At 44.4% G+C, this 13,808-nt stretch overlaps 1 protein-coding gene across 1 annotated transcript; it reads right to left on the reverse strand.

The window, feature by feature from the left end:
• Positions 1–564: 564 nt before the first annotated feature.
• HIVEP3 (HIVEP zinc finger 3) lies at positions 565–10,578 on the reverse strand. The gene is made up of 2 exons (XM_010164008.1): positions 5,464–10,578; positions 565–714 (listed from the first exon to the last, which is right to left on the reverse strand). Exons 1-2 carry the CDS (start codon positions 10,576–10,578, stop codon positions 565–567), a joined length of 5,265 nt encoding a protein of 1,754 aa, XP_010162310.1.
• Between the last annotated feature and the right edge of the window lie 3,230 nt (positions 10,579–13,808).

Consider the following 13,808-nt stretch of genomic DNA (forward strand, 5'->3'; position numbering starts at 1 on the left):
ACTGAAGAGTATTCTGAATTACCTGGAGCCGAGAATTAAGATATACATCAAATTTAGGTCTTGCATCCATTCTGGTTAGAGCTACTTTGATTGAATGGGATTAAAATCACATAAATGCAGTCCTTTTCTCTCCCACCCAAAACCCAGGCATCAGAAAAGATCTCCCCAGTTCCTCATCATAACAGTAACCATCACTAGGAACATCATTTTCAGGAGGAGGCTCTGAAAAGATTTAGAAAACATGGAGTACACGCCCATCACATCAGAGACAGCTACAGGACATATTTGTGCTCTCCAGCCATCTTAGCTCAACCACCCGCTCAGAAAAGAGATCGAGGTGCTCACTAACTTGAAAACAACTCAGAGAAAGAAAATTAATGCAGTCCAGAGTATCTATTGATCCTGAGGGACAGGTTTTTACAGTGGCTGTGGAAAGTAAGCTGAAATCCAACTATATCTGGTCTTCTCCCGCTCACCTCCACAATGTACCTTCACTGACTTGCCATCGTTATTATCAGTAACTCCTACACAATGTGACACAAAGAGAGAAATAAAATGCAACACTTACCCTCCTTCAAAGATCTTGATCCTGACTGGCTCCCCTCTTTTGGTTACAAGAGCCTCTTCTTCCGATTTTCCTCTTTTCTCCTCTTCCTTCTCAGCTCTAGTTATATCTTTTCGACCTTCATTAGAAAGGAGCGAAGGCAAATGAACCTATCTCCCCAAAAGAGTAAAACAATCATTGATTACATACAAAATCACTCTAAGAAAGACACAGACCAAACACTGCAGGTTGCCTAAGAAAGAGCCAGCATCCTACTGCACATGCTGCTCCTGACAGCTAAGTGCAGTACTTAGGACAACCTCTTAACAAACAGGGCTTCTGCTTCTGGATTTTGAGCCCTGCTGGTTATGATATATTTACAGCGACCACTTACTAGTTTTTTAATCACCCCTTGCTTAAGGTGGCTCAATATTTTCCAGCTCTTGCCAACTGGAAAACTGAGGCATAAAGAGACGTGTCTCGGTTGGGGTCACCCCGAGTGTGTGGTGGAGCCTATGGGTTTTTGTTCCCAAATCCACTGCTCTGTACCTAGATAATCCTCTCCCTAGTACATACATCTACAAAGTTCTAGAGAGGAGGCATCTGTAGAATTCATATATTTAACATCGACCTTTGAGTTTCCCCCACATACACACACATTCACACAAATCTGGACTTTAGCCATCTAAACTTGATATAAATCACTTGATAGTCAAAGCTCTCGGGTGATTTCCTTTCACCGAAACCCTGTTGCCAAGGGCGCAGTACAGAGAAAGCCACAAAACCAACGGGAGAAAATAATCCTCAACCTCCCCAGATGTTCCCATAGTGAAATTTGCTTTTTCCCTGTTAAACTTGCCAGCCCTTGTTTAGACCCAGGTTTAAGTCATGCACTGACATCTCCTCTAGCATGTTTAATGTTAGTTTTTATAATACATGGACCTAAACATTAGAGCTGCCTCTCTAGCTCTCTATGATGCAAGGGGAGCTGCCCATACATGGAATGAAATCTTGGGATGCTGCCCCCTGGAACCCAACAGTATAAATAACAGGGGCCTCCAAAGCTCCAAAAGAGGAAGCAGATTGGCTTTCATCCAAGTTACTTTTTACACAAATGCAAGAATATCTTTGAAGTTGGACCGAATTACCCATATCCTCACTCTATATATAATTTACGGGAAAAGGCTAAAGGCATTTGAGAGACCAGGGTCATTAGAGGGATTTTGGCCTGAATGTAGCCAACAAACTGGCAGAAGTCTAAAGCAGAGTTGATCAACCTTGACTTCCAGTTGCTGTAAAGAGTGGCCACTCTCAAGGGTGATTCATCTGCCCTACCTTTGACATTTATCTTCGGGGGGGGATGAATCACCCAAGAGGTGCCTCTTTGTCTCTCATGGTTATAGAAGAAGCCAAGAGTGACTAGCTCAAACTGAGACGTGCAGCATTCAGTGGGATGTAACCCAGCCTCCACAGCAGCATGCTGCTGGTACCACCATGAGATTTGTAGCAGAAAGAGGGTTGGACTCACTAAAAGTAGCTTTGTAAAACTAAGGTCAAACATTTCAAATTTGCCCAGTAATTTCAGGAGCTCAACTTTAAAGCATTAAATGCACCCAGCACTGTGCTCTGCCCTTGGGCCAGCTCTCATAGATTTTAGTCCATGTCCATACAATCAGACCCACACACCCTTCCTAGATGCTTCCTGGGAATGGTCCCTGTCCGGTCCTGTCTCCCTAAATATGCTCAGGAATTGCTTTGGAGAGGGCTATCAGACCAGGACAGAGTGTGCCAAAAACCATTTTAACAATTTAACAGCAAAAATGGTCTCAAGCTGGTGTCTCTGGGCATGGAGACATCTGTGCTCAGAGAAAGTTAGTGGCAAGAGACACACTGAGCACCTTCAAAAATTAAACCTTGGGCATTATGACTTCACCTCCTGCTATGAGCTACACGATCATAACAATGCTAGCAATAACCTTCCCAGTTCAGTTCCTTATTTATTACTGAGGAATACAAAACAATTGACTTTCTAGATGTAGCATGAGGTTTATTTATTGCAACTTTTGAAAGCACAAAACATAGACAGATGAAAGGCACCAGAGAGAGCCGAAATCATACAGTCACTACTATCCCCTTTTACAATCTTATTTAATTTACAAAGTGTGCGAGCCCGATACAGTGGAATTAGCCATCCCTACATGCAAGCTGCAGCCTAGAGTCACTTCAGAACTGATCTGCTCAGTAAATCCCTCTGATAATTCAAAAACCAAGCCAAGTATGTAGACAATATGTACAGTACTACTGCTTGCTGCATGCAAAATGATACAAAATATTAGAGCTGGTTTACATTTTCCCTTGTGTTGACTGAAAACTTAAAGAGTTACATAAAGAAGAAAATATTGAAGGGAAATAATAGCTAGAGCAGAGTTAACTGAAGGTTGAACTTTCAACCTTGGATTGATGCTACTGCTATGCAGCTCCTGTCAATCACATCTTCCTGAGTAACCAGCAACGCTACTTCCTAATCTGCACCAGTTATATGTATTTAAAAACCTAAACTGAGGATTTCACTCCCGCTGATCAACTAACCAAAAATTATTACAGCCCAGAAGGCCAACCACATCCATCAAAAGAAGCATGGCCAGCAAGTCAAGGGAGAGGATTCTCCCCCTGTACTCCCCTCTTATGAGGCTCCACCTAGAGTACTGTGTCCAGTTCTGGAGCCCCCAACACAAGAGAGACATTGACCTGTTCGAACAAGTCCAGAGGAGGCCACAAGGATGATGCGAGGGCTGGAGTAGCCCTGTTGTGAGGACAGGCTGAGAGAGTTGGGGCTGTTCAGCCTGGAGAAGAGAAGGCTCCGGGGAGACCTTCTAGTGGCTTCCCCGTACCTGAAGGGGCTCCAGGAAGGCTGGGGAGGGACTTTGGCCAAGGGCAGGGAGTGACAGAACAAGGGGTGATGGCTTGAAAGTGGCCGAGGGGAGATGGAGCTGAGATGTGAGGAAGAAATTCTTTGGTGTGAGGGTGGTGAGCCAGTGTCCCAGGTTGGCCAGAGAAGCTGTGGCTGCTCCTCCCTGGAAGTGTTGAAGGCCAAGTTGGATGAGGCTTTGAGCAACCTGGTCTAGTGGAAGGTGTCCCTGCTGATGGCAGGGGGGGTGGAACTGGATGAGCTTTAAGGTCCCTTCCAACCCAAACCATTCTCTGATTCTATTTCTCTGCTTGGCATAAGGACAATTAATTTATCTCAATCGAAATGAACATAACTTCAGCAAACCTCACTCCTTTAAGCAGCAGATGTTAATATTAGATTTAGGCTACACCATTTTCTAGATGAATTTGGCAGGACAAACTCTTACTTTCACAGATTGTACCATGAAAACCTTCACTTTCACCACCAGTCAGCTTAGAGGGTTTTTGTCTAAAAGGTTTTTGAGTGTTTTGAGCAAATGCCTGCAGTGAAATGTGTATTTTGATGAATAAGGGCTGAACCATTCCTGTCTAGAACTTAACCTCTAACTTCAGAGTACAAGAGTCTCCTATTTCTGAAACACACACGTGGTGTGCGTTTTAGCACCATGTCAAAGAGCAAAGCTCAGAGGAGCACAGGCACTTCTGTTAGAGAATGAAATCAAGGATGGTACGACACCATTCAGATAAAATCCTTTGAAAAAGACTGCATACATATTAAGCATTAGTGTGGTTATTGCACAGCACAGGTAATTATCTGCCCCTATGTCCTAGAAATTCTGTCATTTGCATTTCTGCAGAAGAATGATGGAAATGCTGAATAGAAATAAAGATTTATTGAATCAAAGTGACTCTACTGTGTATTTTAAGACATATTTATAAGCAGTAGCTGCAGTAGTGATTATGATAAATTTAATATTCAGAGTTCATTTCATGATACAGAAATAAAATGAATAATCCATCAATATAAATTGACTTGAAATGAATATCAAATTGCAAAATCTTTAGAGCAATTCTGTTTGCTAATCTACATGAACATGATCTGGATTAAAGGGATCTGTATGGTTCAGCATTAACCAAGAGGGGAAAAGTCTGGCCTCAAAATGAGATACAAAACACTAGGCAGCTACCAGAAGTGTCTTCAAGGTTTCCGTGCCCATATGGCCAATGCCTCTGGTGACCTCTGCCCTTGTGAAGCCATTTCTCTTACTCCCCTTAACTCTAAAATCTGGTATAAAATATCCTTAGACACCTCCAAAAGCAGGTAGACAGCTAAGGACATTAACTAAATCTAACTAAACATGGGTGTTTTAACAAGACTCCATGTCTAACCTACTGAGGCACTTCTAGAAATGTCACTGCACGTCTTTACGCTTCTTTGGGGGCCTAAAAACACTTGCAAATCTCCCTTTAATATTTTTTAAATACTTTTAAGCATGCCTCTCCATATTCATTACTGTAAGATCAGTAGATGCACAACCAGACAGAATCCCATTTCCCCAAAGTAATCCTTCTTCATTTAGAACATGCAAAATGTAGGGAATTATGACAGCATTTATTTAAAAAAAAAAGAAAAAAAAAGTTGTAAAGCTATTTGAAATATCAAGACAAATGCAAATCAAGTCTAATCCTTGGTGCTTGAGCAGTTCATGGTGCGGTGGTGATTCCTACGTGCTCTTTTGATTACAAGGCAAGTAGAAACTGGAGAAAAGAAATATGGCACATTGCCTTGCAGCAGGCTTGCCTTTCTTTATTTTTTTTATTATTATTTTTTTGGATTACAGTGGGTTTTAGCTTCTTCATTCTAAAAGTTTCACTGAGAACAAATGCTTACCAAACTGAGAGAGGGCTGAATAAACTCCTATTAAACTAAGAACAGCAATTCCCCAGCCCTCATCCCCCTCTTCCCATGTATCCAAATGGATGAGAAGAAATATATAGGATTGCATTACCTCTGTCATTTTTGGCTTCCTGGAGCTGGACGGGACAAGCCTGCCTGCCTCTGGACGTGGAGCAGTAGCCATGGTGTAGGTTTCCTTGGTCACCTTCTGTTTGGACCTCAGGAGGGACAGGGCTGCTTTAGTGGATATACCCGGAAGGTTGGGATTATACAAGCTAATACACCAGCTGGCGTACACTGAAGACCGTCGATCGACTTGCTGGATATGATTTGGCTTTATGTAGTTTAAATAGCACCAACTGACATTAGTGGTTGTGTGGAGACTGGGGAACTGAAGTACCTTCTTTGTATCTGTACCTTCTCGAGACTTCATTGCACTAGGAGTGACCTCAGACAGAGGTGCAGGGCTTGGAGGGTTTGGTGGAGACTGCTCCACCAATTCTTTGGAGTCTTCTTTCTTCACGGGTTGCAAAGGTGCCTTGCTGAGGAACTGCTTGACAGCTGGCTGCTTATACTCTTCCAGTGCCTCAAAACTTGGAGAACCTGAATGGGACACAGCTTGCTGCAAAGTACTTGGGATTTCCTTTGGCTCTGACTGCTCTAAGGACAAACTAGGGGGTGTTTCAACCTCAATCCTGCCTTGGCTTTCTGCAAGAAAGTGAGATTTATCCTGCTTTTTCCCTTCCTCTATTGCACTGGGTGGCTTCACCACTTCCAACTTCTCTTCTGCTTCTGACACTTCCTCCTCTTTCACTCTCTTCTGCTGTTGTGTTTCCATTGTCAGCTCCAAACTACCAGCTGGAGAAAGCATCCTTTTACTTCCACCGACTGTTGATGGGCCTCCTTCCAGTCCAAGGATGCTGTCTGATGGGGAAGTAAGTGGCATATAGCCTTTTCGTTCTGGTAGGGGTAAGGGCACTCTCAGATACGGGCTCTGGAAAATGCTTCTTTGATCCTCTGTGATCATCTGCGCCAGATCAAAGCCTAGTCCATGGACATCGGCGCTACAGACCAGGGTACCCTTGGGTTGGCGATCATCGAATTTTGGGAGAATGATAGAAGAAGAACTGCACTGGGATTGAGTGACCAGAATCTGGGAAAGCGTTGTGTACATGGCACTCCCGTAGGACGGCATATTTGTCTGGATGCGAACAGGGACAACAAGCGACACCATTGGGTCTGCCCGTGTAGGAACAACGAGCTGAGAGGTGGATATGGACACTGAAGGACTTGTTGTGCAGGTCAAAGGATGCAACCTACTGTCCGAGCCATATTCTGTGCATGGGGAAAGACTGGAGGTTCCTGCCCCTGGGAATAAACTGGATTTGATCTGTGGTAAATGTCCACCAGTTTCACCTGGCAACTGCAGAGCAAACTGAGACTGAAGAGGCAGAAAAAAGGCTGAAGGGATTGGTGAGGAGCCAGGATAATGCACTGGCAGGAACGAAGGATGCTGCCTGAACGGCACCTCGGCAGGGTGAGACATTAAAGGAGGAGTAATGTGAAGCGGGCCTGGGTGGATGAGCGTTTGTGGGAGAGGCAGTGGTGGGGTCTGAAATATGGAAGGAGGAATCTGAGGCATGGTGAACTGAGCAGAAAGGATGTCAGACATAGTGTGTGTGGTGAAGAGCTCTGCAGATTGCCCTGGCTGTGGCAGGAGATGCTGGGAGGGGAAGACAAAAAGTGGGGACATGAACTGCTTTTCATGCAGTGTCAGCTGTGGTATGGGATGATGAAACACTTGCAGAGCTTCCGTGTATGGCTGGGTATATGCTGGCTGAGGGCTGTCTTTTGGCTGACTCTTTTCACTTGGGTAAGTACCATGAGAGGGCAAAGGGGATGAAGATGTTGGCTGATGGGGCAAACTTGTCGAAGGAGATTTACTTGAAGAAGGAATTGGATCTTCTGCCTCTGGCCAACCTGTTGGGGCTGAGTCTGGCTCATGCTCTGGGTGTCTCGTGAGGGATGCTTGCCTAACCAGAAAACATTTCCTTCTCTCCTGTGGAGCCGAGGAGGTTGAGGGGCCAGGGGTTGAGGCAGGAGTGGACGACAAGCTCCCGTAGTCAAATGATTTACTGCGAGTCTCTGACATCTGGGAAGGATGGGACACATTCGGTGTCTGCTCAGAAGCAGACCTTCGCATTTCCCTGGAATGATGATGGTGGCTTGGTACCATCAACATATGTGAGCCAACACCAGGAGGCTTTGGGTGGGATTCAGAGGGCTGGCTGGTCGACTCCGACTTGCTGTGATCTTCACGATCAAAGGATACAGAGTGGCTGGAGCCGTGGGATATGCTGCTTTCCTGACTTGGGCTTCGGGTGAGAGAGACTGATTCAAAACTGGACTCTCCAGAGGACTGAGCCATTTCTGCCAGCCTCAGCCTCTTCTTTTTTGGTGGGAGTTTCTCTGCAGGGAGCTGAGAGAGGGTCTGGCTCCTCTGTGGCCACTGAAACTCCTCCGTTTTCTCTGGCTCTTTCGGAGGAGGTTCTGGCTCTGTTTCTGGTCTGTCAGGCTCTTCCGTGACCAGAATCTCTGGGACCTGGATGTTGGGCTGGCGTACCAGCTTGGGCTGCAGGGAGTGAGGCGGTCGACTGTGCTGGGGTGTTGGCTGAGATGAGTACTGCGACAAGGTTTTGTCTTCTCCTTCCAAGCTGCTCACTTGCTCGATAGAGTCTGACTTCTCAAAGGAGCTCGTATGCTGGATGACGGAGATCTCCTTTGAGGTTGTTCTTCTCTCTTTGCCCTCTGTACTCGAAGATGGTTTGGTATTCCTGGAATGAAAGCTGGCACTGACATCAGAAGGTGTGGATTTACCTGGATCTGCTGGTGACTTAATGGATTCATGGGTTAGGTTTAAAGCAACATCAGATGATGCTGGGTTTGCAAACTGAGTTCCTGGCCCAGTACTGGAGGAGGGAGTGTCAGACAACTCAAAAGCTGGAGGCTCCTCGTCGTCACCGAGACTCTTTTCCTTTCGTCTTTTTCGGAGCGGTGTGAGCTCCAAACTGCTCCCTAGCTTGTAATGCATCATCTGGGGCCACGTGTCAGGATCCACAACACTTTTCTCAGTCTCTGAAGAAGTATGGGAAGTGGAAGAACGAGGCTTTGAGAGCTGCAGTTCTGAACAGTAATATTTCTTGTGGGCTTCATAATTGTCCCTTTTCTTATACCGAGCGCCACATACGTTACACTCATACATGAACCCTTTAACTTTCGGACCCTTCCGTGACTTTTTGGTAAGATCGCTTTCCTTGGTTTCAGGCTCCTCAGGAGGTTTGGAAACAGTTTCTTTGTTTGCAGAGCTAACCTCCTCTGAGACATATTCTACTCCCAAAGGTAGCTCAATAGCTGGTTGTCGTTTTAACATTCGAGGATGGGAAGAAAACGCTTGACTGCGGCTTAAGACTTCAGGCTCCATGATGTGATCATCGAATGAATAGCTACCTCTAAAGGTATGTGGGGAGCTTATAGTGCATGCAGCAGAAGGCATTGAGTGGCTTCGTAGGAGAGGCACTGTCTCTGTGGCACTGTGGGATTGCTGAAGTGACAACAATGATTGTTCGGGCTTAATTTTTTCACCATGGGATGTCAACACTTTTGATGCATCCAACTGGCTACTGGAACCAGACTTGATATCAAACTGAAACGGTTCTCTATATACACCAGACTTTGGAGATTCAATGCTGCTACGTCTAGATAAAGAGCTTCTTCTAGGTTTAACACTATCTATTTCACTGGTATCTACAACAGCTTCATTAATTGTAATTAGCTTAGTGATGTGTTCAATAACCTGTGTTCTAGGCACAGATAACGGTACCATACTAGGTTTCTCTTCGGTAGACAGGTGTGGAAACCCTTGGGTTGTGTTTGCAGTTAACACTGCAGTCCTTTGCCCAATTCTACCGCATTTCCCAAAAATAATTTCTGCATAAGATTTTGCATTAGTATTTGGTGGGCTGATCTGCTGCTCTGCACTTTCTGATCTTGAGAAGTAGCCTGACTCGGTACTTCCTTTGCTCCCCGGGCTCAGGAAAGCTTGTTCATCTATGACCTTCTTCCGTTCACTTAAGCGGAGTGCAAGCTTCTGCTTTATAGTATGGGTATCTTCAGATTTGTGGCTCAGAGCATGGTCTGATGATGGCTCCACAAACTGGGTGCTGTCCTCAAGAGACTGAGACATACTGGAATGAGACAATGAACACCGGTCATGGCTGGAGCCTTGGCTCCCTCCACTCAGCAAACTACTGGACAACAAGGTGTGCTTCTGCCTGGGTGAGAGCTCTACTGAATGGCCCATCGCACCCGTTTCCTCCTCTGAATCCGTGCTTTCTCCTTCTGTTGGCTCTTCAAAGTCCTCCCCACCAATCCTTTCCATTTCCAAGCTCGATGGATACATCTCTGCTCCGATCCCTGAGGCCAGCCCAGCTTTTATTCGATGAGCATGAGATTTCCTATGTTTATACAAATTGCTCTTAGTCTTAAAAGAAAAGCCACATGGAATGCAAGGGTATGGCCTCTCACCCGTGTGTGACCTGATATGTTTTTGGAGCACACTTGGCTTTGCACAAGGCCTGCTGCAATACTGGCAAATGTATTTGCCTGGTTTCTGAGGTTTCTTTTCCTTCTTGTGCACTTCCTCAGCTTGTTTTAAGGAAACCTGCGAAGGGCGAGGAATATAGACCTTTTGAACAGACGGCATGTCCTCTCCAGGAATGATCGGTGAATGGGAAGGTAAGAGCTGGCTGTGGTGAGAGTGAAGCCCGGGTGATGAAAAGGAGCCAGAGGGACCTGGTCTTACTGGATCAACTAGCTGCCATGTGGGACCTTCAAGGACATGCTCTGGTTTCCCAGGAGACATAAATGCTGGTGACAATGCGTGTTGTTGAAGCTGCGAAACGTGGGGAGGATGTTCAAAAGAGGAAGGCTTAGGTTGCTTCTGGTGTCCAGTCTTCTCCTGAGACTCCTCTCTTGGAATCGGCAAAGAACCAGAAAAGTGCTGCTGCGATATAATATCTTGGAGAGGGGTTCCTTGCGAAGAAGCAGAGCTGCCCTGGTACGTAGCTGCGGATGAAATACTGGCTTGGAAAGCCTCTCCTTTGGGAAGCCTCTTTCTTGGACTTTCCTCAGTCTTTTTTGTGCTCTTCTGGCTTTGTTCAGGATCCATGACCTTAAAAGGGTCTTTGAATGCTATTTTGGGAAGGTTTTGGCAGGCTTCATTTACGAATAATAAAGGTCTCTTCTGTAGATTCCCTGTTTTGCCTGCATTTGCTACGAAGCTGGAGCCGCCAGGAGATGGTTGTTGATTTAAGATTTTTACTAAAGTGTCACTAGTTGCTATTTGATTCAAAAAAAAAAAAAAAGTTTCAGGGTCAATAAAGTTCACATTGGTAACACATGACAAACTACTTCAAAGAGAGAAAACTTTCCAAAACTTTTAGTCCAAATATTTTCCTTGTGAACTTGGTTAAGGCTTTAAACCTTGCCATTTTATTTCAGTTGACAGTGGCAAGCCTTCAAAGTCAAGATGCAACCCACAATGTGTCTCTTGTTTGTTATGCAAACCTTTGAAAACTTGAGACTTTAGTGCTCATCTCATAATGCTCTTTTTTTCCTGGGCAAGGAAAATAACACTGAACGGTGTATGTCCCCCTGTGTCTTCCTTCTGTTCCACTTTTGAGTTCAAAAGCCTTGGAAAAGTATTTCCCACATTTCTGTAATTACATCCAAGAGAAAACAAACAGAAAAAAAAAATTACTTCAGCATTTGTATTTAAGTAATTAAATGCTGCTACTTTTATAGAGGATAACAGTAAATATTTTGCACAGAAGGAAATTTGGAATAACTGATTGAATGTCTACCATTTATGAGACATTACTTTTAATGGTAATCTAAACATAAATTGTACCAAGTCAAAGCTCAGGGACTCATGCTCAGATTAATGCACACATAACCTGGCTCTGGAGCAGTAACCAAAGACAGTAACTTGAAACACAGACAGTTTGGAAAAATGTATTATAATGGTTTCAAACTTGAATTCCTTCTAATCTCCTGCAAACATTTATGGTTTTACAGCTTTCATAATTATCTTTCCTTTCCAAATAGACTACACAGTAAAACTGACTAAATACAAAGCACAGCCTAACATAGCACATACATTCTCTGACAAATAAAAAGCATATTTTTTCTGCATAAAATCCGCTCTTAAGCTCGCAATAATCTTCAGTGTCATTTACAACAATGGCAGGGAAAGGGGAAGCACATACAAAATGTTGCCTCTTTAATTTCCTGCCTTTTGCTACCAAACAATGGTGCAAATCCAACTTCTATAGCATGCACATATTTCATCCAGGCAGGATGTTGAAATTGGCTGTCTATAAAGAAGAACTCTTCTTACAGTGAATTTGAATGGGAGGCTCTATTAAACCTACCACCCTTGTCAGCAAATACAGCTATTAATGAGACATTGGGGGAAGAAATACTCTGATTCCACTGAAATAAGATAGATTCACCAAGAGATGCACTAGAAAATAAGTGGGATACTCCTAAGGCAAATAAGGACAGTGCTTTTTAAGTGAAGCAAATTGATACCTGTAATTTACAATGAGAAAAGAAATATCTTCCTTCTTTACGAAGCTATTATCTGCCTTAGAGTGCAGTGCCTTGCTGTGACTGAGTAGTATTGGTTTAATTACGGGAAATTGCTGCAAGCCCTGCTCCTTCGATCCTGCCCCATGCAGGAGGTGGGTGGGTGGATGGGGCTGAAGTGTAAACCCAGCAAAACAGGGAAGCACAAGGGACTGAGATTTTAGCTGCACAATGGCCCAACTTCATCTTGAGTCACAACGATGAAGAGCCAGCAGAAGATGTTGCTTGTGTTCAACATAAAGTCCTGCAAGGATTACTCCTTATTCAGTCCTACATCTCTGTGGAGACTCCACATTCAATGAGAGAGATGTGGAGTATAAGGTGATTCAGTTTAATTTAGCAGAGTCTAAAAATATGATAACATCCTAGGATACATTATGACCAACGAGACTTTACAAAAGTGGTTAAGAAGTGGCTATTCTTTGGACAGGATTGATTTCACCTAACCTTAGATGGCCAAAAGTCAGGGTTCAAGTCCTTAGACACACCTCCCTATACTATCACTGAGAGAAGCAGGTGCCCATGAGGGATGCAATGAGGGCAATGCATCCTACAGTAAGATCTCATTTCAATGAGAATGATTGCCCTGAGATGTCATCTCTTACTGATCGATTAGTGGCTTACTTGGCCAGCTGTGACACCTACATCTTAGTTACTGTCGAATAATTACTGGAGGTAACTCAAAATCAGAAAACAGCCTTGTTCACACATTAAGGAAAGGTATCATGTCGAAGAAGATCCCAGGGAAGAATGCAAATGGTATGTGAAGAATCCTCTCCAAGGTTGTCTCCTGGAGAGCCTGGTCTGCATATCAATACGGGGGGTAGAAAGGAGTGTAAATTTGTTCACTAACCCCTGTAACCTTGGATTATAATAACACAAAAACATATCTCCAGCTCACAGACCACCCACCCCCCACCCTTTACTAAGCATACGCTCTAAGTTTTGGTAACTTCTACCTTAAAAGGGAAATGGAAGAGTTTTTACTTGTCATGACAAAAGTATGATTAGAGTCACTCAAGCTCCACCTTGAAGGCAAAAAATAATATAAAAGTAGCCCAAAGAAAGGGGATTTAGGGAAGATACCATCACAGACAAGTCAGGGAAGATACCACCGCAGACCCCTGGCCTCGGGGATCAGCTGACGAGCTGAGCCTCTCTTCCCCCCATAGGGACACCTTTGGGTAAGATTTATACTTTCCTTAGGACTTTCTCGGGAACTTAGAAATCTCTATAGAAGTTTTCTAACTCAGAGCTTTTAGTAATTTGTAACCTTAATGCTTGTATATACTCCTGCAGACAGTAGATTATCACTGGCAATCCACACAAATCTGTATTATTCCTGTTGCTTTTTAAAGTACTTTATTCGCTTACTGACTTGCTGGACAAGGTCTCACTGGGCGCTGCCTGACAGACCCTGAGAGTCCAGAGATGGTGACTGGACGGCAGGTGCAGGGCACTGTTGAGTGAATCCAGAATTAATGCACCTGGAGTTGTAGTGCCACATTGAGTAAACTGTCAGTTCGTAACCAGCCACACTGTTCCCCACGGGACACCACTAAATTCTGCAGCTTTAGCCATGTGAGTCCATAAATCGTGGGTGTGGGAGTGCAGAGCACTGTCGAGTGAATCCGCTGCTGTCGGACTCATAGTGGTGAACTGGGCATCACTCAGGATCTAAGTCCAGCCAGCCCCAGCCCCTCCAGTACCTGAGGGTGAGCTGGAATGCAAGGGGATTTATTTCCTGCC

The sequence above is a fragment of the Antrostomus carolinensis genome, unplaced genomic scaffold (genome assembly GCF_000700745.2).
Source record: "Antrostomus carolinensis isolate BGI_N321 unplaced genomic scaffold, ASM70074v2 scaffold9233, whole genome shotgun sequence".
NCBI classification, from domain to species: Eukaryota; Metazoa; Chordata; class Aves; order Caprimulgiformes; family Caprimulgidae; genus Antrostomus; species Antrostomus carolinensis.